Source organism: Lathamus discolor, chromosome 12, assembly GCF_037157495.1.
Source record: "Lathamus discolor isolate bLatDis1 chromosome 12, bLatDis1.hap1, whole genome shotgun sequence".
NCBI lineage: Eukaryota > Metazoa > Chordata > Aves > Psittaciformes > Psittacidae > Lathamus > Lathamus discolor.
In genome coordinates, this window is record NC_088895.1 from 7,516,893 (window position 1) to 7,542,990 (window position 26,098).

A 26,098-nucleotide genomic window follows, 5' to 3' on the forward strand; every position below is an offset into this window, starting at 1 on the left:
ATGCCACAGAAGAAACAGAAACAGACAACTTCAGTATCTTTTTTTTTTTTTAATTAATAACTTCTTAGTTCAGGAAAAAAAAAAATCACAAAAGAGAACTGGAAGAACTACTCTCCACCTTCTTTATAAAAGAACTTCCTCAAAGACAGAGACTATACACCTTGATTACCACTACGTCAACCCCTACCATAATCACCATGGTTTTCATAACGTCTATTCTACTACATTTCATGCTCAGCTTCCAAATATCTCTTATAAAGGAGGTGGGGATGTGCTTTAGACAGGTTAAAAATATGCTGCACCTTTACAGTATTTAAACAATTACGCCAAGCATAGTTCATACATTTATCACATTAACTATCACCTGGTAACCATACATTTAAAAAGGTCTAATGTATAGAGTATGTAATACCCATGACAGATACTCTTACTTACTTAAGAGCATATAAAGATCAGGATTTATTCACCTCTGCATTTCTCATCTCCTCCTGGTACAATATAAATGACAAAAAGATCCCTTCATTCCATTGCACTACCGCAACCCTATATGCATAGAAAGGCAGATTAATTATCTGTAACAGGGAAAAGGAAGAGGGGTTTAAAAAAGGAATTGAAGAATCTCTACTGCACAGGTAGTTTAGATGTTAAGCACATGAGTTTTGTTGTTTGCTTGGGGTTTTTCCCCCAAGTTTTTTTCTAAAAGTCACACAATACATCCCTATACAGACACAACTTGAGTAAGTGCAAGAGGTTGTACATAGTACTGTAGACATATTATTCTTGACCAACAAAAGAACTTCAGCACAAGAGGCCTGAACACTAGCACAGTGTCAAGTCTGTGCTGAAAGACAATCTGGGGTGTGGGAAGTGGTGAATGAAAACACAAAGCACATTTCTGCATATAATGTGCAAAGGCTTGATCTCCACAACTGCACTCATTTTGCTACATGCACAGCCAGAGATGAAAAAGAGATCAAAACCAGCTGAGAATGGTTGTCCTGAGAAGATACAATAAGCATTAAAAAAAATTCTAAACATAAAATACAAATACAGAAGCCACAGAACATTGTTAATAATACTAAAAGACAGAAACACACTGTTGTTGTTAAAAGAAGTTTCAAGTATTATTCCAGATCCAATTTCAATCCTACTCACAGGAGAAAATGCCCAGAGATTAGGAAGAGAAGTCCACACCAAAGTGTATTTTTAATAGCATATGGGCATGGTCAACAGACCCATCCTTGCGACAGCTATTTTGAAAAATAAAAATCTAAACAGAAATACATCATTCTACTTAGCATTCATATGAAGATGTGCATTACTGGAAATAGTCGTTTAATCCACTGCAACCAGTAGACACGATGTGCTGCATCATTTGTGCTCCATTCTATCAGAAGATCTTGTGTGTATACTTTTTAACATTAAAGTATAAATCCTGCTCATAAAATAAGGCATACTTAAAAACAACAGGGTATCTACAGAGGTAACTTTGTATGCTTTCTTCTCATACTGTTCACGCTTCTATGTATGATAAAAAATGTTGGTCCCAGTTGAGTTTGTCACCATTACTAACAGGTTATGATGAAACAGATCAATTTGGGGTGGATTGTGTTGGGATTTTTAATTTAAATGATGCATGTGACATCTCCTGAATGAGCTCTGTAGAGGCATGGCAATAAAATCTACTTTTTTTTTTTTTTTTTACTGTCAGTGACACCATTGTTCCCCTTCATCATCCCCATCCAGAAATGCCACCATATTGCTACAATTTGTCCAAACTTAATTCTTTTTTTGTAAGATTGTTCCTTCCAGTAAAGCTGCTATATTCTGTTTTAAACTATAACTTTCTCTACATTTTCACCAGTGTATGCATGCTAGAGAACAGCTGCATGGCAGAGGTACATATTTAGCATATGGTATCAAACACAAAAGAAATAAAAAGAACCAGTGTGTCCTACTGGCTGATCTATGTCAAAAGCACTGTTTGGTCTTCTGATACAAAACATTACAGAAGTAATATTAGCAGAAGTCCGTTCTGCTTCAAGTATTACCCCAACTTTTAACGTGATTTTCAAATTTTTGTGCAATTTTTTGTAATTTAATATGAATAAAAACATCAATATGACTAAACTAAGAAAAAAAAAAAAACCCTGTACTACTTCCACTGTAACACTGCACATATGGTAGAGGCTTCAAGCTGAAACAGCTGTTTAACAGATGAATATTCTTTTAAGTGAATATTAACGTGGTTTCTAGCACAAATGCCATGGGTAGCAACAAAATATCAGACTACCGCAAAATGCAGTTACAAATATACACTCACAATTTCCTTCTTAAATATTAATGGCTCTTGAAATATCCATCAGATACTTTTACAAAACATTTCTATTTTAACTCTAAGGAATTTTCTTAGTTTCTTCACAAGTAGTGCAAATACACTCCTTATTCTTAGGTTGTCCCAAGATATGGCTGGTTTTTGTGCGTGTGTGATTTCTGTTTGGATTCTTCACTGAAGTGATACAGTAACACTGTATCCATGAGGATGGAATGCAATGCTTGCTGGACTTTCTTGTAAAAAAACCCAAATCTACCTTATTCATGTACAGCTGTAAAATTCTACAAATGAAAAAATTCACACCAGATTACCTGATGCAAAAGTTATTGATTCCCTGCTACGGGGGAACTGAGAAGATCCCCTGAAACCTTAAACTGTACAAGCAATGTAACAGGGTTTTGTCCCTTCTCTACAGACTACAAGTATTCAGTATTCAGTTCTTGAATCGTGTTTGTTCACAAATGTGATTGAATTTCCTAGGAGAAAGAAAAGAAAAAAAAGAAAGTATTAAAATGCAACAAAGTTCTCAGAAGCCAACAAAAATGAGTCAGTATCTTTCACAGGGTATTTTAAATGTTAAACAGTTTAAAGCAGAACATTTACACACTAACATACCTGTCTTCCAGAACCTGTTTAGATTGTACTCTACTATCATGACATCTGTAACAGGATTTTCAACATCTCTCCTGCCTAACCCCTGTTAGGTTTATTAGACACACAGAAAACCTGTTATTAAAAGGACTCCTCTATACTTCTGCATACTTCAAACCCAGGAGGCAATTAAACCAGGAATCAGTGAATTAATTTTGCCCTGTGAGACATCAGTAATTTTCAGTAGACAGCGTTACACAAGTCACTAGGGCTGAGAACTAACCAGGCCGGTAATACATTTCAACATAAACATGTTCTTTCACTGGCTTAGAAATATCTCACTATTCATTATTTTCTCTTACTTGGATTATGCATCCCCTGATACATAACTGAAACAGGAGTTGGTGTGTTGAGTGTGTATATACATATATGTGGAAGAGATGATACAAAAGAGACCATGAATTTTCTCCCCCTTGCTGGTTAGATAAAATATTAGAAAGAAACCTTGCTTATATAACCACTATGTAGTACAACATTTTAACTAAAAAAAAAAAAAAAGTAATTGAGTATCTCTAGATAGGAGTGGTACGACAAGATTATTTGCTTTTATGGATTTTAGGAACTATGAGTAGCAGCCAGTGAGTTCTAGGAACTGTGCTTTAAGGAAAGAAAAGGAAAAAAATAGGAAGAAAACCTGAGTCATTTCTGCTGTAGATGGAATCATTCACCACAGTATGAAGAAAGACAACTGGTGAGTACTTTGATAATGAATTAACTCTGTAACATTTCAAAACAAAACCTCTGGGAACACAGACAGTCTTCTAATGTGAAGTTACATATAACAGTGGCACTTTGAATTACACCTGCAACTTAAATCCCAAATTATTTTTGAAAGGTATTTGGTAAAACCCTCTGACTTCGTAAGAGGCTGAGGATGAATATTTCACAAGTCCTTCTTATGATCTGCTTGCCTGAGCTGTACACACTCTTTTCAACCCATAGTACCTGAAATATTAAAGGAAGTATGCTAAGCATGTACGCTCACTGCAGTGTTAGAAAGATACTGCAGAATCTACTATTCATTAAAGTAGTTTCTCAACAAGGGTTAACAGCTCCTCTATCTTAAATCTTAAAATGCACTGAGAATTTACAGAACTGTTCATAAAGCAACTAAGATTTTTCTACCCTCTCTAGAAGCAGTTAGGTAGATAATTTTTATTTTGTTTTCCAAGTCTCTAATACTTGTGGTACTACATGTGCTTCTTTTCATAAGAATTAAAATGCATTGGTTACCAAGTGGCCTTGTTTTTTTTTTAATCAAGGATCTCGATTTATTTTGGATAGACATTTGTCATGAATGACTAGATACTAGAAGTCCATGTCCCCTAGAAATACTAAACCACATGAAAAGCAGAGGGTTAATCTCTTTTCAGGCTCAGTGTTTCAATTTTCCCATATACCAGATTGCTTGGGTCAGAGACATAAAACCTAGAAAATCCTCCAAAACCAGGAACTGCTAAGCCACACCAGGTTCTTAATGTTACATGTTCTAAACTTCTCTTGCTTTTCTTGTTGCAAATTATTCCCACCAATTTACTGCCCCAAGGTATGTTGCACTTTTCTGGAAGAGTCTCTCATAGTTTCAAATGGAAATCACACCAGGCTAATTATTGTATGTACAGTGTTTTTAAGAAGCACCCAGACACAAGCAAATGAGAAGCTGCTTCAGCAGGAGAAGAATGGGAATGAAGGGGGAGTTGTGGGTGGAAAAGGCTCGAGAAGTGTCAGCAATGGGTTATATCAACTTAAAAGTGATAGATAGCGGTGCCCTTCTGACATGTGCGAAGGGCTTCTTTCAAAGTTGTGTTAAAAATTACAAAAACAGCCCCAACCCAAAGTTGGCCCAATTTTGCTTATGTTACAATGGTGTTACTCATGCAGCTTCTGGCATTTTAAAGCTTCGTGGTTTTTTGCTGTTATTGTTTGTTCTTTTTTACAAATGAAACAAACTGAAGAGCCACTTTCTGAATTATCAGACTTACATGGCATGATGTGCTTTGACCTGAGTTCGACAATTGCGCCCCCAATAGCAATCAGGACGTGATGTGACAGTCACTACAAAAAGAGCAAATGAAATGCTACATTTATTACAGAAGTCATTAAATAAGGTGATTTATATTATTAAGACATTGCAAACTGTAGTTACTCATCAGAGCAGGCTTTATAGAGAAACAAGACATGATTGGGAAGAAACAACTGTGAATTATATTGGTTCACCTTCCTAGAAACAAAGCAAGCACTTAATGAAGGCAAAAAAATTCATTCTGAATATTAGGCTCATGCAGACTTAAGATGAAAGGATTTGGTTCTCAGTGCTGTCAACTGAAATGGTAGCATTTATTTCAATAGAGATGAACTTTACAGTTTAAGAAACTGGGCATATGTCTAGATACATTTCCATAAAAAAGAAAAAATTATTAATTTGGGTAGAGTTTTGGGGTTTTCCCCCACTTCTACATACATTATAACTCAACTGTCCAGAAGGCTGTTACATTAAAATGAAAAGCAATACTGAGGAGAAACAGGTAGACTGACTGACTCATTATGCACAGAAGCAGAGCTCTCAACAGTTAAAGACAAGGAAGCTGTTGCTAACAAAGGAACTACACGGACAAGAGTAACATTTAAAAGTAGATTGTTCGAAGAGCTTCTGTTTCCAACAGATTTAGGACTGAAGGAGGCACAGTTGCTTGCATGCTATTTTATATTAAAACTGTAAATGTGAACAGATTTAGAATTAATTTATGAAAACATTCTTGTTTCTAGCTGAGAGCTGGTAATGTGAAATTGTTCTGGAGGTGCATAATTTCATGTAGTTAAACAGGAAAATAACAAATTACAGTAACTAGTTCCTGCTGATTATATTGTGGATTTTACTGAATTCCTCTTTTCACTATATAGATACCTTTATCCTACAGATGAGAAATCCTACTGAAAAAAAAGGTTCCATTAGGGAGTCTGACAATAACTATATGCAAATTTAGCAGCTGACAAGTAAAGCCATCAGCATAAGATAGTAGCCCTCCAAAGAAATTTGTACTGGGCTACACAAAGGTGCTAAAACACCAAGGATACAAGGATAAACAGACTTCAACTCTTTAAATTACTTTTCCCCATTACTAAGCAAAGCGATCCCTACCTGGCAATTCAGCAACAGGAATATTTTGCCTGTACTGGTAGGCAAGTTCTCGAAAGCTGCGAAGGCCACAACAGTAGCAAAGCACTGTGTTCCCAGTAATTCTGTAATCTGAGGAGAAAACCGATTTGTATATAATGTCAGTGTAAGGCTTGAAAAAACAGATTTAGTGAAAATGTCATGATGGCATTGGTTATGTACACAGAACTTAAAACCTCTTCATAGTATTACTGAACTATATATAGACAAAGAGTCACATGTACAAAAATGAAGATAACATACCTGACAACATAAAAACTCCTCTTTGAAGAGCTAAGAGACTTTCATTTAACATATTTTTCCATGTCAAACCCCTGGATGCCAGGTAATCCTGAAAAGAGCAGTTGAAGTGTGTGAATTAAGGAGTGACCAAGCCATTTACTCTCAAATATTTCTGAATCTATGATTAGGTTTTTAACATGGGTTGATGATGGTTACAAGTAAATATCTTTAAACTTAATTAGTGTGATACTTTCAGATCACCAATAAACCTTTCCATTCAGTATCTCTTCTTCAGAAGATCCCCACTTTTGCCAAAAGAATGCAAACAGATTCATTTCAGCCACACTGTCACGTACCTTAAATCAAGATTTTATCCAGTTTACCTAATTTAGGTAACTCTTGGTTTTGTACAGGCTAAACATTTTCCATGCAGCCTAGCATGAAACTTAACTAGTCTGGGACAAAATACTTAAAAAGACTTATTTTTCTGGAGTATTTTTAGTGAATTATTTTCTCTCTCAATTAGTATTTTGGATGTTTAATTTTAAACTGTCAAAACTGGCTTCCCTAACAAATGCATCACACAAATCAAATTCTTTTATGATTTAACAACCAACCATATCTGAATTCTACAGTGTATCAGTCATTTAAACTCAAATACAAAAATTATATTTAGAATTTCTGCCTTCTTGGCACCTGTCAGACATACAGATCGGGGAAGTCATGCATCAGGACTGCATGAAAGTGATTTTGTTATTGTTGTTAATTTGGGTGGTATGAGAAGAACTCATGCTAAATGGAATGCATCTTCAGAATACAATGCCCTCTTCACAGACTGAAAGACCCAAATTATCACCCCAAACTACTTCCTATCCAGACACAGTAACTATAACTTTGGTCCAGTTGATCATCTGGGGCTTATTAAATTTGCCTTTTAGAATTAGGTGCTGCAAGTGACAATGCTGCCGCTGTAACTGTTAGGCAGCACATCACTAAACATTCGTGAGTGAGTACATCTTAAACTTCGCACATTTAGGTATGATGCACAAAAATAATGATTTTTAAACATACCTTTAGGATATCTGACTCGTAGTGGTTATTATTTAGGACTCCATCTAAACACTTATCACCAAGATTTATTTCTAATCAAAACAAGAAAAAAAAAAGTTACTATTTCTTCCACCAATGTCTCCTACCCCCCATTTTTCTGAAGGTTTTTTTCCTGAAATAATGTGCATAGATTTATGTCAGCACCAAGTAAATGACTGCATTCAGCATATGCTAGAGCATGTGATGTATCACTTCCAGAGGCAAAAGAAGACACTGAGATTTTACATTTTCACCTTCAGCCCACAAACACTACTACTAAGCTGCACAAATTAACAGTGCTATTAAGGCATATTCTATTAGCTTCAAACTGCAGCCAAGTAATTTCAAATGTTCTAAATTATTTTTAGAAAATATTTAAAACCTTGAGTTTCAGAAGGCTGCATGTTTAACAGCAAAAGGTTCTTTTCTAATCAGTTAACATCAGATGTTCGGTGCTCTTGCACTGATTTGTACAATCCTCTTACTAGGGTGAAATGCACCATGATTATTTTTATACTGGAAAGCACTGTGCTCCACAAATGTAGTTTTCAAGCCCAACATGGTACGAAGAAAAGAAGTTAAATCCTCTCAAAGTTAAGACATATACCACTCAATAGTTTGGTTTTTTTTCATGTTTGTAATGTGAGGACACAGCCTTTGCATGTTTGTGCTTCAAACTAATCTATTAAGTCTCTTAAATTACCTAAAGTTCAAGACAGACAGACATTATTTCAAAGTGAGCACACTCTTAAAAAATAGATTATTCCACAATACCACAGAATGGTGCCAAACAGCCAAAACATGCCATTCGAGTGCAGCCCCAGTATAAGTGACAGAAGGGTTGAAGACAAACTGTACCTGTCAAATAACAAAGAAAACCTCCATGTAAGGATCTGCACACAACAGCCCTCATAAACATGGTTAAAAAAGTACAGCTTTCTCATTTAAAATACATCCTATACAGTAAGTTTTCAAAGGAAGATTCTTTCATGCTGTCAGTACAAGAGTCCAGATAAAGAACATTCAAATAAAGAATACTCTTATAAGTAAATTTAAGTTTAATGAAAAATAAGGATTTAGTTTTATAGCCAAAGTTATAATAAAAAAAAAAAGTACACACATTGCTGAGGAGCAACATGAGGGTTCTGTTCACGCTCTGCTCTTCGGTCAGGCATTGGCTGAAAGCAGCAGGTGCATATTACATGACTTCCTTGAGCAGGACACACATATTCCTGGACAGCTAGATGAGTTTAAAAAAAGGACAGACTGAACAAAGTACACAGTCATAATCTGGGCTAAGAATCTTGGTGAGTATCAGCCACATCAAAAATCTGAAAGTAAAGGCAAGCAATATAATTTTTACAAAGATTGCATGAAAGAGCAGCAGAATGGCATTCAGACTTCTACACAGGTGTGTAAAATATTTCAATATGTAAAACAGTTTAAGAACTACCAACGATCAGCAATCTATTTTGGCCAACCCCAGAAAAGCCAGGGTTAAATCTCATTATATTTACAAAGACACCTATGTGAAGTGGTGTTACTCTCGCAGTACTGTAAGAGTGAGCTTGCTTAGTTCATAATTTAGTTTATTGTTACAACTTAGTTCATTGCTTAGTTCTGGGGAGTTGGACTAGATTATCTTTAACGGTTCCTTCCAACCTGCAGGGAAGCTGGCAGATGTAGATGGCGCATCTCCCAGTGCTTGCATTCCTCCTGCTTCTGTCTCTTGGCCTGTGCCAGGCAGTGTTGGAACAGAGTGTCTTCGATACCCTGGGCACTGTCTGCACACTATATATGGTTGACTGAAAGAATAAAATAGGCTCATAGGAAATCACACCCAATAAATGCAAATATAACTCATATCCCTATGCTAGACAAGGTTGGTCCTACTTTTGCAGTTTAAATTTGTAATTTCTTCATCCAGTAACATATGGAAGTTTACGTAACTCAGTATGTCACAGCTGTGTAGTTGTGAAGTTGTAACAGACAAAAACTTTGTGTTTTGTAGTATTCTCCAAATAGTAAAAAAAAAAAAAAAAGAAAAAGTGACGTGACTGGAAGTGAGATGAACAAGAAAAAAGAGGAACAAAGCTAGAATAATTATATACATGAAGAGTTCTTCCACTCCCCTCCAGAGATACAACAAAAAATATTTGCTGTTGAAGATAAAGAGAAGATATTTTGGTGTCTAGGAATCCCTAGGTCAAGCATCAGCTGCTTTAGTACCATACAACTGGTGAAAGCAGCATTTCAGACATAAGAAAGCATAATCATTGCAGCTGCACTCACAGGGCCACGGACTGCTTTATCTCCTCACAAGATCTTAGAAACCTGCTTTCTCTAAAGCAACAGCCAATTCATAATTAGAAAAGGTAATTTCATGTATTGCACATGAAGCTGTTGTACAATTCAGCATAAAACTGTTGGCCATAAACTGAACCTTGCTTCACTTGTAGGAAGTTCTAATTTGAATTACTTTTTGTTGACTGTTTAAGGTTCAGTAAGATGGCCTACAGAATTGCCCAGATAATTACTGGTAAGAATGAACTTTGCTGAAAACAAAAATAAAATTCATTCTGGCAATAATCATGGAACCACTATCAGAAATAACAGCATTTGTGAAACTAGCTCAGTTTGTGGGTTTGTGCAAATGTAAGTAAATCTGAGCCAGTGTACAACTTAAATACACATACCTGATATCTGAAGATTCACTATCTACATCTGACAATTCCAATAAATCTTCAGAACTTCCTTCCTCATCTGAAAAAGATCTCCGCACCTTAGGTTGTAACATGTCTTGAGTAATTTTGTTTCTAGCATCCATGCTACGTACATCATCTTCATTACGACATTTATCTGGCATAAGAACCAAGTACAAATTTCAAGAGAAAAGAACACGTCGCATCCTGTATTTCCATTTTACTTCATTAACATAGTTGTGATTACTGTGTTTTCATTTCCATAAAACTTACTTTTGAATAACCAAGTTCTAGAAGCTAAATTCCCCCTTCTCTGTTAACACAAAAGTAGTATCAGGCAGGCAACTTAGATTCTGGTTTCAAGAGGTCATGATCAAAGTTAATTAAATCCATATTCAAGTATATTTTTCAGAAGTATCTGAGTTCAGGCAGCCTCATCAGTCAGTGTGCTCTATTTGAAAAAACTGATATCCTTCTTATTATTAAGTACCAAAATAAAATTCAGAATTCTTTGCATACTCCATTATAGTATTAAATCACCTCTCAATTCTCATCCAGTATTTGAAATAATATGTACCATGTTAAATGCACTTCTTTTCTTACAGTCATATCAGAGAAAACAGCAGAATAATGAAGCATACATAGAAATTTATTAGTCAACAATTTGTGCATAAATCAATTACACAGCTCATGTGTGCCATATACACTTCCACTTGCCTGGATGCTGAATCAGATAAGCTTCAACCAAGTTGTTCAATATGTGATTTTTACAAATACGTTCTACTGGACAACGACAAGTTGGACACAGAGATGATCTTTCCATCCATCCTGAGTAGCAGGCAGCACAAAAAGTATGCATACAAGGCTGCAAGCTGGAAAACACAATCATGAAAACAATGAAAGAAACACAGTCAAAACCAAATCTTTCATTATTTTTCAGATACATTCATAACAGTCAAAAAACCACCCAAACCAAAACACAACCGAAAAAACCCACAGAAGATTAGTACTGACTATACAGTTTGGATGGATGGGAAGGAAGAGGACTCAGAAGGGCTTGTGAAAACTCCTAAATACCCTGGCCTCCTCAAACAGTTGTCACCAAACTTATTTTATTACCACATAATTACAGCTTTTGTCAATCATACATACCTCACACAGTCATGCAGCAGTTCTTGGCATATAATGCAAGTTAACGTTTCTTCCATCTTATCTGGTTTCACATTTGATGTTTTTGCATCTTCAGAGCCAATTTTAATTATACATTCATTTGGAGCTGCTGGTGAAAGATTTGGACAAGCATCTTCATCTACAAAGACAGAAGATTCCACAATAAATTTAAAAAAGCTTCCTACATACTTTTATTTAAGTGTTGAAAAGAGACCTGAAAGATATACAGATTCCCTGTTCACTGGCAGTGGTCCTGCTAAAGGTTCTTCCTTTGCGCATAATTGCTTCTGCTACTGCAGATATTACTTTTACTAGCCCACAGTTCAAGTCAGCAAGAAACAAAACACAAATTGAAGAAGGGCTGATGACAGCTGACCTGACTCAATTCAGGATGGGGAGTGAAAGGGCTGCAGACATGGAATGAGAGGGGAATTTTGCTTTTCTTATTTAATACAATACCAAAATATAAAAACAACATTGTGAGGAGGAAAAAAAGTTACTCATCCCCTACCAATATAAACTTTCAAAACCTTCTAGGTTTGGTATGTGTGCATTTTGAATGTATTTCACATTAATAAACAAGAATAAGCACAGATCCTTATGCTTCTGTTTATTTCACTGGGCTTCTATGAAAAATTGACATAGCTTTAAGTTCCTGATTAAGTTTTTTAACCTAACTTTCAACAATAGCATTAAAACAAATGAGTACAGGGTAGGCTGTGCAATACTAGTAACATACTAACCTCCTTTTAGTTTCTTCTTAGCAGGTTCCAAACTTTCCTCCTCCCCTGTTCTTTGAGAATCTGAATCTGCTTTTTCTTTGTCAGTGATTTCTGAAGTGATTGCAGAAGTTTTAGTATTCATATCAAGCTTTTGATCTTCGTCATGCATTGCTCTTAGACACACAGATTCTACCATGGGGAAAGCAGGCATAGAAGTGAAAACTGAGGACTGTGATCCTGCAAAACAAAACCAGAAACATGAATGTAGCTGCATACACATTCATAACATGAAAAAGCAAAAGGTACTCAGACACTGATGATGCACACACATCAATCCAAACATCTGAACAGGAAAAAATGGAGCAAGACCAGCAATGTCTGTGTAACTACTCTAAATGCATACTGAGCCAATCTGACTAATTGAAAGACCTGGGGGAAAACAAACTACTAGTTTTGTAACCCTACTTAAAATACCCATTCCTTTCTAAACTGTAGAGTATTTATTCATAAGACTATTATCCATGCCAGGTCTTGCCAATGAAGATGCCAGGCAGAGGATTTACACCATTTTGATCATATGTAACAGGTCAGGATCCCAGCAGAGGACACAGATTTTTTTTCAGAGGAGCATGTTCTAAAAGTCCCAATGAACTGCTGACAAATGCCATTTTCTAGATAGCCGTTCTTGCTCCAGTTCTATTTCAAGCATTGCGCAGCACTGTGGTATTCCACATGCCAACATAATACAAGATAGTAGACTAGATATCCCTTTGGTATATTTTGGCGCTAGAGCTCTAAGCAAAGGAGAAGGGACTGGTGACTACCCGCCGTAACAGTGAAAATTAGATTAGTTTCTCAGAATGACTGCATGAGCACAAGCACTCATATTTACTTAATTTGTTATATGAGCCACAAAGACCTCCTAGTTTTCATCAGTGCTCTGCTGCAAAATCATAAAGATAGAACAGTTTGGGTTAACGTGCATTTTCTGCCCCTCTGAGCATAAGGAATTCTCTCAATTGCCTTACTCATCAACTGCCTACTCATAGAAAGTTAAAATGCACATATTCAGCTAGTATTTTCACTAGAACTTTAAAAAACAAATGCTAAAGAGCCAGATAGGCCAGAGATTAATCTGTTAAAATTCAAAACTGGAGCAACAGTTGATGGGATATCAAACTTTAAATACTTGACACAGTTCTTACCAGATGTAGAAGGATTATCCTGTTGAACAGATGCAGACTCATTAAGAGAGGTAGAAGAAGCACTAAAGAGGTTAGATGTAGAAGTAGATGGCTGTGGTTCCTCATAGCAAGACTGAGTAGCTGATGGTAATGAGGTAATTTGGGTCTCATCATTACTTCTTCCTGTATTTGAGGTATCTTTGGTCACATGGCATTGGTTTTCTATATTAACTTCTACAGTTGGAAGAGGGAAAGGAAAGAAAAAGATCTGTGTGACAGTCACCACAGCACACCTTCAAAATTCCAAGGAATCAAACTCTCTCAAGAGGGGACATTAGTCATTGGAGCATAGCTCCTCCTCATGGATCTTGAACTACTTTTCCTTACCTACTGGTTCTTGAGTTGCATCATGTTTTGTGTTTAAGGATTCATACAGATAAGCAACATCTGAAAGTTTAAAAAAATATTGATCAGAATCTTTAAAAAAAAATTCACTAACCTTAATATCACATAACCAATGAAAATTCTGCTGCCTCAAGAGTTCTCATTTCTCAAATCACTGATGAACATCTTTAAGACAAACGACAACACTGATCATTCATGAAATCTTTTATTAATTTTGTTCCATTGCAAAAACTGAGCACTTACACCTGAATCTTGGTCCCTGACTTCTACTCAGTTAACACGTGAAAGAACATTATTTTCTACCCAACAATAGCTTGGCTTATTGAAAAACCTTAGGGGAAGAACCCTCAATTTATTTTTTAACCTAATTATGTTATTTCAATTGCATCCTCCTAAAAAGAATTCCTGGAAAGAATTACAGACATGTGAGGGATGATTCTTCTTTAAGACCACATAAATGTTTTTCCAGGTTTATTTATTTTTCCAGGCTATACCCACCTGCCCCCATTTTCCCTCTTTCCTCTTCAAAAAAAAAAAAAAAACCCCAACAAAAAAAACCCCAACACAAAACAAAAATCTTTTGCAGCCTTTCCTTCTGGAGCCCAAAACTGCTTTAATATGATATATAAAGTATCACTAACTACCCCAGCAATTTGACTTCTAAAAGAAGCATTGGGCATGTGATCAGGACCTCATTAGTTACCATTCCATGCATTAGTTCTTCCAAAACTACTTCTAGGCACATTTCAATTGCAGACAGTTGCTCAGACTTGTCTCTAAAAACTGGCATATCCATGACCTCTTGTAAAGAGAGTTGTTTTTAAACAGTAGCAAATTATTTGCCTTAAAATTGAGTAATTCTGTTTTATTTGTACTAGTATTTCTTTTTTCTCATTACTCAAAAAAAAAAAAAAAGACTAAGTGTGCCATTTCCAAAATATAATTTACTTACTGTTCTCTGGCTCATTTTTTCTGTAAACAACATAGATCACATCTCCAGTCTGTAAAGGGTATGTCTGCTTCTTAACCACTTTCAGTTTATTAATGACTGTTCCATTAGTACTACAAAGAGAAAGAAAAGATAACTTAGCATAAATGTTTTCATAACTACCTAGGAGAAGAAAGGGAAAGCACAAGATATTTCTAATGAAGTAAAAATACAGGCTCTCAAAAAGCAAAATGTGAGCTAGGATGAAAAGTCCAGAAACAAAGTTTCTCTCAATGACAGAAAGGACTTCAAAGCTCATTTGCAGCTGCTGGTAAAGAGATGGTAGCTGACAAACAAACAGATAAAAGATCCTAGACATTTGGCCAGTATCGCAAAATAATTAGATGATTGTTTCTCTACAATAATCCCAGCCCTTGAAGTATAAAACAGAAAAGCACAACAGGAGTTCTTTTCAACAAGTTCTAGGTTATGCTTTCCAGTTAACACTGGGAATCTCCTAGGACATTCTGCAGAGGAACTTTCCCTATACAGTCAGGGATTCCACACTGCCTTAATTTTTCTCCCCTCTTGCTTAAAATAGTAAGAAACTTAAAATTCTGAGGTTACTTAGATTGCTTGCACCTCGTATGTGAGAAGTTAATAAGGTGGAAAAACAGTTACACATAATTAACAAATGAGTTGGAATAAATTATTTCGATAAGAACTTCAAGAGTCATGGAAGAAATTAAATTGGGAAAGAGGAGAGTGCATTTCTGATTAATGGAGGTATCTCCTTCACTATGGGTGATGTTTTATACACGAGCTATTAGTGTTTTATAACCAAGTCAAGTTTTAAAGTTCTGAATAATTCCAACTCAGTTGCAATAAGCCTCTTTCAGGACTACAGCATTCTATAATTTCAGACTTCTGACATTCAAAATCTCAGCAGTTAGTACCAAATATAAACGAACAGAAAAATCAACTTCCCCTCAGCGGAGCTAGTTGCTGCACGAAATAACAGCAAATCTCTGCTGCCACCTTCTGGAGGCACTTGTGCCCAGAACACAACACAGAATTCTCAAACAGGCCAGTTCCCCTCTAGAACAGAGAGAGAGTTACTTAGGAATTAGCACTTTTCCTTACCATTATTTTTCTTTTAAGAGAAACCTGGAAAATCTCTTGTTGTTTAGTAACAGGAGCACAGAAAGAAAACTAGAAATTTGGACCTTTTTGGACACAAAGGCAAAAGGAAAAGTAGTCCTTTTGAATCACAACTGCAAGTCTAGATCAAGATAGCAGCTCTTGATCTTGCCTCTGCAACTGTTTTTATTATCTACACGGCCAAATCAACTAATCAAACATAAATAACAAAGAAAAAAAAAAGCTATTTTAAACATCAAGAAACAAACAATATCATCTTTGGGTCACACTGACATTTGCTCTATTAAAGAATCTTCAAGCTTCTCTTCTAAGCAAGAAAGCTATTTTAAGCCTGCCTTTCTACATCAGTCACGCAGACGTTGAATAGCCTGAAAGACAGAAGTGCTAAAGAGCCAGCAGAAGAGACATCACTAAAAGAAAGCAAAGTTCAGCAATTAAGAAAATTAAGAAAAAAAATTTTTAGTCTGTTAGAAACTACACTAATTTTTAACTCAATATATTAAGAAGATTATGTCAAAGCAAAAATCACACCTCTTTCAATTGTCAAAGAAACAGAAAAATTTACAATGATCCCTGAAATGTCTCTGAGATCCTTTAACAAAACTAGGAAAAACTGAATTTGACCTCCTTAGTTTTCCATAAGGCAAAATATAACATGCATCTCCCATTTGCTGTCATTTAGATCTTCTTTTGTAATAAAACAGCTAAACTCGGGTAACAAGAACTGTCTTTTACTGAGCCTTAGCAATTCCTACTCCTAATATTTCACTTAACATAGGGAAAAAAATGTCACAACAGTGTATTTTATGAAGCTGCTCTGTCATGACTGGCAAGTTCCAAGATGGTTATGAGGGACAACTCTAGTGAGGTATCCCTGGAAAATATGATAATTATGACATTTGTACATTCTTCTGATGTTTCAAATTAAAGAAAGGTCCCCATAAAATAAGTAGAAAGTACAATGAGAATCCCAAATATGACGGCCGTTCATTAGGAGTTAACCTGAATTGGTATCAACTGGCCATGCAAGTGCTGAGATGGAGATTAAAAAAAAAACAGCACTATCAAATATAGATTGTCTGAGTTGTGAAACAGTGTCATGAAAGGTCACAATTTCTAAAGAATGGAAGAAAAAAAGTCAGGCCTTGACTCAATTTCAATGTAGTTGATGACACTACAGTTTGATTAATGAACCATACATTGCCTTCACTTCCCAATCCCAACCGTAAGTCAGAACTGATGTGAACAGCTACATCTCACTTGGAACACACTTACTCTTAACATACGTGAATGATGTGTGTGTTGTAAGATCTTTGGTATCCTTTGGAGAAAAATTCCAGTCTTACTAAGATCCATACAGGAAGAAATATAATTTACAGTAAAGCTTCTGGGTTAATAGTTTTAATAGTTATTTGCTATTTAAATGCGTATTATCCTGAACATACTGTAAACTGAAATGAGTTTTGAACTCTATTAAGTTACAGAATCCCTTCTTCTAGAATCCCTATAGAATCCTCTTGTGTGTCATTCTCCATTCTTTTAATGTTCACAGAAATAGTTTCAACTGATAAGGTGAGGAGAATTGAGTAGCAGAAAGGACACCAGCACCAAGTGAAGATGAGCCTCCAATTTACCCACAGAAAGGAATATCTACGTGCCTGTCACATGAGTATCAGCCTCGTATAGTTTCCTGCTCTGAAACATCACTTGGTACTAAGAATCCTTAAAAAAAAAAAAAAAAAAAAAAAAATCCCAGAAGACAAGAGGAGGCCTCTAAAAAAATTACCTTAGTTGCCTTTAATATTTCTTTTTCAAAACAGAGAACCTCACAATCACTTTTTACTTAGGGCAAGCCAACTGCTGCCTCAACTGATTTTGTATGATTTGTTTTCTTTCAAGCAGTATAAAGCAACTAGTGCATGATTTGGAAAACAAAGCAGAAACATACCCCCTCTTTTATTGTACTATTTGCTAACTCTTGGCTTTTGTTACTCCCAAGCTTCTATTTACTCAATAATCTTGAGTTCTCTACACATTTTCTTTCACCTGCAAATTCATGGTAATTCTTTCCAAAGTAGATCCAAGAACTCATTATGCTACTAGGGAGATAAAAACCAGTGTTGGCTGTCTACATGCATTTGATTATATTCTTTGGTTTATCTACAATGCAGAAACAAAGTCCATTCAATTCAACTCTCCCAACACTAGCTGCCTCCTTCAATGCATTCCTCTTCACCAGAAAAAAACTGAGCTTGACCACAGCAATGCTTCCAAACTATTTTCCACTTCAGAGAAGAAAAAGCTGACTCTGCAGTATTTTCCTGGGACTCTGGGCATCTGTATTGCCAAATCAGACATTCAAATATCTTCTTATTTCAGCCTGCCTGATTTTTTTGGAGCTCATCTGATATTTGGCACAAATAATTGGAAGACCTGGAAGAGCTGCCTTATGCAAGTAGTCATATCAACCCAATTAGTCTTTTAATTCAGCAAATGGTAGCCACATTTCATACCAACTCACAGGCAAGCAGAACACATAAAGGATCTTACTCCTTTTTGTTAGATACACAGAAGTGTAACATGCATAAGCAGCTACCTGGTAGTACTCCATAGGTGCAGCCTTTCATTACGCTACCATTGTAATAAGCCCCACCTTTTCATGAATCCATCAGATAGAAAATTAACTTTAATTTAGTTTTGCTACTTTTCTGCTGGCTGCACCTTCTGCCTCAGGGGAAGGGGGTGGTGTAACAACAACTACAAAAGAAAAAACACAGTAATGTTTCTGCATCATTCACAGTTTCTTTAGCTTGTATTATCATGACATTCATCTAAAACAATTCTACCAGCTACATGCAACTGAAACTAGGGATGGTTTCTCAAGCTTCAATTCAAAGCTATGCTCTGAGACTGCCATGTTAGGCAAACATGACCCGATTTGTTATTTAGAAATCTCTTGACATTTGGGATAACATTGGAGAATGACAATTATAAGGCATTTCCTAGACATCCTAGCTAGGCCTGACACCTTTCCCTAAAACTTAGCATTCCATCTCACAGCTTCAGAGAGTACAGAAGGGATCTATCCAGGGACTTAGCTATTTTCTCTAGCTACAACCAAGAAGTGGAAAAGAAGTACACCCTCATCAAGCTTGTGGATGACATCAAAGCAGGGGCAGAGCTGAGCTGCCATTCAGAGGCACTTAGGCAGGCTAATGGAATGGGCTGACAAGAACATCGTATCATTGAATGAGGAAAAACCCTAAGTCCTGCGCCTGGAATGGAATAACCACCTGCAACAGTACAGGCTAGAGACCAACCAGGAAGGGGTTCGATGGATTTTATGACCAAGCATAAGATCATACACCTTGGACTTATGCCTAAGCTTAAGTCAGCAGCATGCCCTGGCAGTGATGAAGGCCTACAGCACACTTGGCTGTATTAACAGGGGTGTAGTCAGAAACTCAAGTGAAGTGATTATTACTCCTCTTTACTTGGAACTCAGTAGTGCACATCTAAAACATTACATCTACTTTTGGGCTACCTAGTACAAGGGAGATTAATAAACTTGAGCAAATCCAGCTCCTCACCCTGAAAAAAAACTCTTTTTAGTATCAACATAGCTACTGACTGATCAAGAGACAGAAAAGGAGCAAAAACTCTGCTGAAATAAAACCATCAACTAAAGCTCATCAATTCTGCCAGTGCTTCCCCAAACACATTCGCCATTCAACCAGGCAAGTTCAAAGGTTCTTGAAGGGCTTTCTGTCAAAAGCTCAGCAGGTATTGAATACTAACCCTGGCCTACCAGAACAATACATTTAAATGCATTCTGTAAGTTAGAACAGGAATTCAGAGTGATACCCTTAAAAACGTCAAAAGTGAGAATTTCCTCTTTATGTATGTACATCAATATATTTTTGAAATCTTCATCTCTGGGTAAAATACCTTCCAGACATGAAAAATGGGGGGAGCTGGCAGAAAGTATTATTTGTTTCTTTACTGACTGCAATAACCTGGCAGAAAAAGAATGTGGTTTACAGAAGCATTTTAAAATGCCACAGAGTTCTTGAAATGTAATAAACCAGAAGCTTCTGGCAATCTTAGATAAAAAATCCTGTCAAAAATAAAGCAGATGAACATTTGAAAAATTTGAAAGTTATCCTCCTAAGAAATATGCTTCCATACAAACACCTATCTCAAATTTTATAAAGAAAACTAGAAAACAAGCTAAAAGTCATTGGAAACCACCCACAACCCCTGCAATGCTATTTGTACTCCCACAGTAGCCTTAGAACGCTACACGGAAGAGCCTCACCAGTATAGCAAGTTCACTGAAATTCAGTATGTGAAGAAGTATGTAATTGACGTTATATACCAAAAGCAGTTTCACTAAATTAGCTTAGCTTTTTAACAGTAGTTCCAGTGAAGTATATCCTTATAGCTTTCTATGTTAAGGGCTTTAGTTCTCACACCCCTAACTTGACAAAGAAACACCCAGAAAAGAAAAAATTGTTCTGGTTGAACAAAAGAAACAAACCTGAAATATCAATAGTAGAAATCCAGCAAACATCTCTTATTATTAAATTAGACTGAACAGTCTCTAATCCCCATCTGACATACCCACCACAACTGCTAGAGTGCTACAGTACTTACGCTATATAGACTACAGATGTTTGGAATACCAGAAAGATGTATAACAAGGACAGATTTTTACTCCACATCTATTTTATGCTTTGAGATCCTCACTGCAGGTATCCTCTTCCCTACTCAAAAACCTGAGATGAGACACACTCATGCTTAGAGTTTTTAAGAATGCTGGCATCATTTTTTGTCTACAAGTCTAAAGAAATATGCTACTGAACTATTACATCAACAGTGCTTTTCATCCAGTAGACTATGAATTCCTCTGTAAAGAAAAATATATTTAGAAAGAACAAAAAACCCACCCCAAACCTAGATGTAAAAGTAGGGAAAAAAGAAAAAAAAAGAAGGATTTACCGTTGATGTCTTGAGCAATACATGAGATTTTACTTCATAGACTAAAAAGAAGATAAGAGCAGAAGTTCACGGAAGAACCAACCTTGTATCTTCCAATGACACTTGACCAGATTCTTCATCCACTACAATTTTACAGTGATCTCCAGACACCAACTTGTTGCCAGGAAAAGATAAGTCACAACCTTAAAAAAAAGCAGATTTTCCAGCGTGCTTAAAAATACACATTACACAGACAGATCAGCATTCTACATGGCTATAAACGCACAGCAAACTGACTCATGTACATATGCAATAGTTCAAAACTTCTACTGGCATATAGGCAGCAACACAGTGTAATATGTGATACATAAATATAAGCAGTGAGATAGCCTCAGGTGATACAGGCTTATTGCAACCATTTCAAGACGGTTTAGTTCCCTTTTCTCGCCAGTGCTAGCCCTTACAGATGGAAATCAAGTCACAATTACTTTGTTCTAGAGTGGAACAGGGATAAATTCACACATATTTGAAATGTTCAATTCTAGAGGCATATATCACAGAGCACCCAACTTCTTTTCTACATCATTTTAAGACTGTTTCATTGGATTTAACTTCTGCTTCATTCTGGTATGCATACTGTGGGAAAGTAGTTGGAACCAACAGCTGATAAATACATCACTGTTCTATGTTAAGTCTTTTACTTTGGTTTGGTTTTAAATAGGAAAACTCTGTTGACAGCAAGATTATGTTAATAAAGCTGAAGGAAGATTAAAAATCCAGGACTAAGATTTAGGGAGATGCAGAAGTGCAATGACAATGTTGACCTGACAGAAACCTTCCTACCTACAACTCCAGGGCTCTGAATGAATCTAGAATCATAGAATATCTTGAGTTGGAAAGATCCATAAGGATTGAGTCCAACTTCCTGCTCCTTGCAGGACTACTCCAAACTCATGATACTCATTTCAAGTACCACTCAATTTAAAATCTAGTATTTCCACTTCACTTATTTGCCTATTCAAGGCAATGCCCAAGAATCCCCACCAACCTCTTGCACAAATGATTCAAAGTACTTGCTTACACGAAAGTTACAATTAACAAAACATGATTGGCTTCCATCTATTCACACTGTGGGTACACTACATCTCAGCCTGCAAGAATGTATCCAGAAGGAAAACACTACACATGCTGATGACAGTTTACCACTTGCCTACTCCTAGTGTTCAAGGAACAATCAACAACTACAGAGTTAACTGTTGCCACACAACCTGTGATGCTAGGAAGCCCACTGGAAGCGGGTAGACTAAATTTTGTTAAGGAGCATGCCAACATTTCTATTCTACTCTACAGACTTACTTCGACTTTCACATGGGAGCAGGAAGGGCAAAGTACTCTCAACACGTATTTGTAATGCTCCTGAAGATTTCTAAGCAGTATTTATGACCCCAAGGTTGGTATCCTTGTAACCACTCATTAATCCATTAGCAAACAGTTATGGAAGCAATAGAACATGTAAAAATCTATCTTTTTCCTGCAAGATAACCCTCAACTACACCTCAATTTTAAGAATTTACCTACAGCTTAGATAATGATAAGCAAACTAAACATACCTTACCAAATGTGAATATGCAAAACATTTTTCCTACAATTACTAGGAAATATTTATTAGGAAATAATGTGTGAGAAATTATCTGTATGTATTATACAGCTACAGCATCTAGTGTTTGTTCAACACCATACAAATGTGACTGGTCAGTCAAATAGCTTGAACTGATGAACAGGAAACTGAAAAAAATCTGTCAGGGCAGAGAAAAAAAATCAAAACACTTCAATGACTGTTTTAATTACAGTAAGAATGAAATACTTTAAAATACAGGCAAATAGTAAAAACCCTGGACTCTGGGAATAAAGCTTTAGCATTCACTCTCAGAGAAACTTTTAGTGCTTGTTGGCAGTGTTCACATGGCCTGAAGAATTAAGGGCTTTTATGTGGGCGTTTTCTTTTCTGCAAAGCACAAGCATTTTGCATTGCAGTTCCAATTTATTTTAACCACAGAAACAAAATGAGAACGTAAACAGGACTGATACCCAGAAACTCTTCTGAATCAACAAATGCTGTTTCTTATCTGTACAGACTGTCACAGACAAGCTAGAAGGCACACTTGCATTTAAGCGTGCACACGTCGCAAGTCGGTAAAACGAAAAGGTCAGTGTAAAACTGTCTTCAGAGCCAAGAGGTAAACTGAGAATAAGAGACAGCCTGACAAGCACCTCCTACAGCTGAAAGCACCAAACCCAACTAGTTTCAGTCCTTCGGATGTTTTAAAGGCGAGGGGGGAGGTCTCTTCGGTCCCCCAAACATCGCCCTAACCAGCGTGTCCCTGTCCCACCTTTCTTCCGACCAATTGTCCATTCTCTTTTCAGCAGCAAGACGTGCGGCTCTGCCTCATCAGCACCCAGCCGGATCAGCTTCCCCCAGGGCTGCTGCTGCTGCTGGCTCTGCTCGCCTCCTTCCGAGTGCTCCATTTGGATTCACATCTGACAAAAACAAACAAAGCGAACCCAAACCCCACCGTCACACAGCACCCAGGCTGGGGGGAGAGGGCTCGCTCGGGGCCGGCAGCCGCACCGCAGCCCCCTCCCCCTGCCGGAGGCCGGGCCCTCAGCGCCACCGCCCCGCAGCCCTTCAGACCCCCGGGGGCTCCCCTGGCCCGGCCCTGCCCGCTGCCTTTTGTGTGCCGTAGGAAAGCCCTCCCCCTGGGCCACTCGGCCCCCCGCAGCCAGACCACCCCCTTCCCTTCGCCCCCACCCCACAGGGCCGCTCCCCGCCTGAGGGGGATCGGCCTCCCCCTTCCCTTCCGCCCCCCTCTCACTTCTCTCAGGGCGGCGAGGGGAGGGCAGGGGTGCCGCGCCCCCACACACACTCCCCGGCCGCCTCCGCCCGCCCCTCGAGCCCGGCGCCCCCTCCCCTCGGCGCCAGCCCTTACACCCAGCGCCGCGGCCGAGGCAGCTCCTGTCAACAGACATTGCCACCATCAGCTGATCCGGGCTGGGCAGGGCCAGGCCTGCCATTGGAGGCGGCGCGCAGCGGCCGCACGGAACGCACACGGGCAGGGGCGGACCTTCCGGCGGACACCACCGAGCCCGCCCAGCTAGAGCGCCGCGCCTTCCGGCGAGGCCGCGGCGCGCCGCCGCGCACCGGGAAGAGAAGGGCGATAGCGGGACTTGGGCGCCGGAGACGCCTCCGCGGGCATCTTGAGTGGGGGCTGGCTCGCCGCGCGGCAAGGTGCTCGGCGCCATCTTTGTTGCGGGCGGTAGAGCTGTAAGGACAGCCAGCTGGGGTGCTTTAATTGGTCACATACAGGGAAAAATAATTGTAGTTTAACACGTCGATGTTGAAGAGTTATAAGTTTGCTGGCTGCGGCTAAATAAAACAAACATACCTGCTGTTTCAGGGGCATGCTTTAGAAAGAAAGTTCACACTGAGGCGGGTGCCTGTCAGTGGCAGTTCGCACCCAGAGGGGCAGCCCCAGTTTCAGTCAGGAGGCTATTAGAACCCAAAACCTGATACAAACGGGGCCAAAGCAAACAGTGGAGCTTTCTGCACCTTAAAATTGTCCCTTTTCTCTTTGTTGCCCCAACAACCACCTCATTTCTACAGTAAGTGGAACCTAGCCAAAAAACAGCCACCACCACCAAACAAAAAACCCACCCAACCCCAAACCAGCGACAAAACCATCCAAACAAAACAAAGCCTTAGATCTCGTGGATTCCCCAGTTGCAGAAACACTTCCTGTGGCCCTGCACCAGCAGGGCCTGCAGGGCCCATGCTCCCTGCCCCATTGCTCTAACTAGCCTGAGTGCTCTCATCGAGCTCATCCTCATTTCCTCAAGTCCCTGCTTTGTCTTCCCACCTTCTCCATCCGACTGGGAGCCACCTCGGAGAGCTAAAATGATGCTAAGCAAATCACCCCATCACTCACTCACATCCCGCTCTCACCTTAGGCCCTGCAGTCCCATGGGGTGGCACCATCTCTCCCCATCACAGTCTCTGCGCTGCCTTCAGCTGGGTTACCTCCAGCAGTCGCCCTTCACGCCCGCCCACATGGCTGGGCCTGGGTGGTTTCCAGCTGCAGCTGCCTTTCCTCTGCCAGACCTGTCCAAACAGTTCAAGTCTCCTCCTCACGATCTGCTGAAGGACTTATTATGCGTCAGACTTTCTTCCCTTGATCTGACCCTTGAAGGAATCCACAACAATCAGAAGGAAGGAAAACAGAAACAGAACACTGAAAACAAAAACATGTGCAATCCTTTGCTTTGATACTCCTACTTGGTTCATAGCCTTGAGCTCTCAGAGTAAGCTTTTCCCTTAACCTTTCCTGGAAGCCCTGTAGATCCCCTTGGCCACATGAATCTAACAGCAATACCAGAGAGCTGCATGAGGTGCCTGATATAAGCAAAACTGATCAAATACGAAAGTGGTTTGGATCTGCAGTTTAAACTGACACCTGATGCACCGTGTTGCTTCACAGTTCTCAATCGCACGTGCCCTGGTTCAGGAGAAAATGTAGGCACTCATGCAAGTCAAAATTGATGCACATACTTAAGGGCTTTTCATTATTGACCTTAGTCTATAACTTCTCCCTTAGTAATAAGGCTACTGAAAAAAATTGGTTCTTTGAGGCCTGTCTGCATTCCTCCAGAAGTATTTGTCTGTAAAGTACCCTGCTTGCTTTCAACTGTGTCCTCACTGAGGACTAGTGTCTTTTACACATTTAAAGAGAGGCACATCAGTGGAAGTTACAATCACTCAAAAGCATTGTCATGGTGCTTCATTTTTATTACTGCTCACAGTGACTTGTAATTGTTATCTCTGAGTGGCAGAGGAAAATAGAAGCACATGGAGGAGGCAACGTAAAGCCTAACAACCAAATCTTTTGTGTAAACCATAGCATTAGCTGAGGGACGAAGTTGTTTTGTTATATTGTGGCACTGAGAAAACGTATTTTCCGAATACTCCTGCCAAGAGATCCCTCTGCAATCACACCAAGGAATTACTGCACCTTGGTGATAGCACAGTGCAAGCAAACGATTGGTTCAGCTCTTGCAGCTCTCCCATAGTATCCATGTAAAAAGACAGCAAGTGAAACATACAGCTAGCTTAACGAGTCCTGTGTGGATAGGAGACTCAATTAAAATTAAATTATACAACAAATTAGGTTTTAAATGCTGCGCTGCTTAGCCAGACAGACAAATAATAATTAGAGATGTACTGATCTGATGCTATGTACAGTTGAACAGCAGACTGCTGTAACTGCTTTCAATGTACACTGATGACACTTCCCTCCCAGCTCAGGGTAGTTTTGTGTGACAT

The 26,098-nt window shown here is 38.4% G+C and overlaps 1 protein-coding gene across 3 annotated transcripts; it reads right to left on the reverse strand.

Annotated features, from left to right (window-relative positions):
• Nucleotides 1–34: 34 nt before the first annotated feature.
• On the reverse strand, nt 35–24,873 carry CHFR (checkpoint with forkhead and ring finger domains). 3 transcript variants are annotated; one of them, XM_065693205.1, is made up of 18 exons: nt 24,725–24,873; nt 23,115–23,262; nt 20,828–20,927; nt 14,608–14,717; nt 13,638–13,697; nt 13,272–13,484; nt 12,088–12,303; nt 11,327–11,483; nt 10,892–11,046; nt 10,169–10,331; nt 9,135–9,277; nt 8,593–8,712; nt 8,247–8,330; nt 7,455–7,525; nt 6,405–6,492; nt 6,126–6,233; nt 4,969–5,041; nt 35–2,811 (listed from the first exon to the last, which is right to left on the reverse strand). In XM_065693205.1, exons 2-18 carry the CDS (start codon nt 23,248–23,250, stop codon nt 2,769–2,771), a joined length of 2,040 nt encoding a protein of 679 aa, XP_065549277.1. In that variant the 5' UTR covers nt 23,251–23,262; nt 24,725–24,873; the 3' UTR covers nt 35–2,768. The 3 variants fall into 3 exon arrangements, with proteins under 3 accessions (XP_065549277.1, XP_065549276.1, XP_065549278.1); XM_065693204.1 differs by lacking the exon at nt 24,725–24,873 and adding an exon at nt 23,712–23,828; XM_065693206.1 differs by lacking the exon at nt 24,725–24,873 and adding an exon at nt 23,598–23,648.
• Nucleotides 24,874–26,098: the final 1,225 nt, after the last annotated feature.

Coding starts and splice junctions, on each gene's coding strand:
- CHFR (XM_065693205.1), bottom strand. CDS start 23,250: ATGGAGCACTCGGAAGGAGGCGAGCAGAGCCAGCAGCAGCAGCAGCCC. Junction 20,928..23,114: donor GACAATTGGTCGGAAGAAAG/GTGGGACAGGGA, acceptor CTTTTTTTTAAG/GTTGTGACTTATCTTTTCCT. Junction 5,042..6,125: donor TCCTGTTGCTGAATTGCCAG/GTAGGGATCGCT, acceptor CTCTTTTTGTAG/TGACTGTCACATCACGTCCT.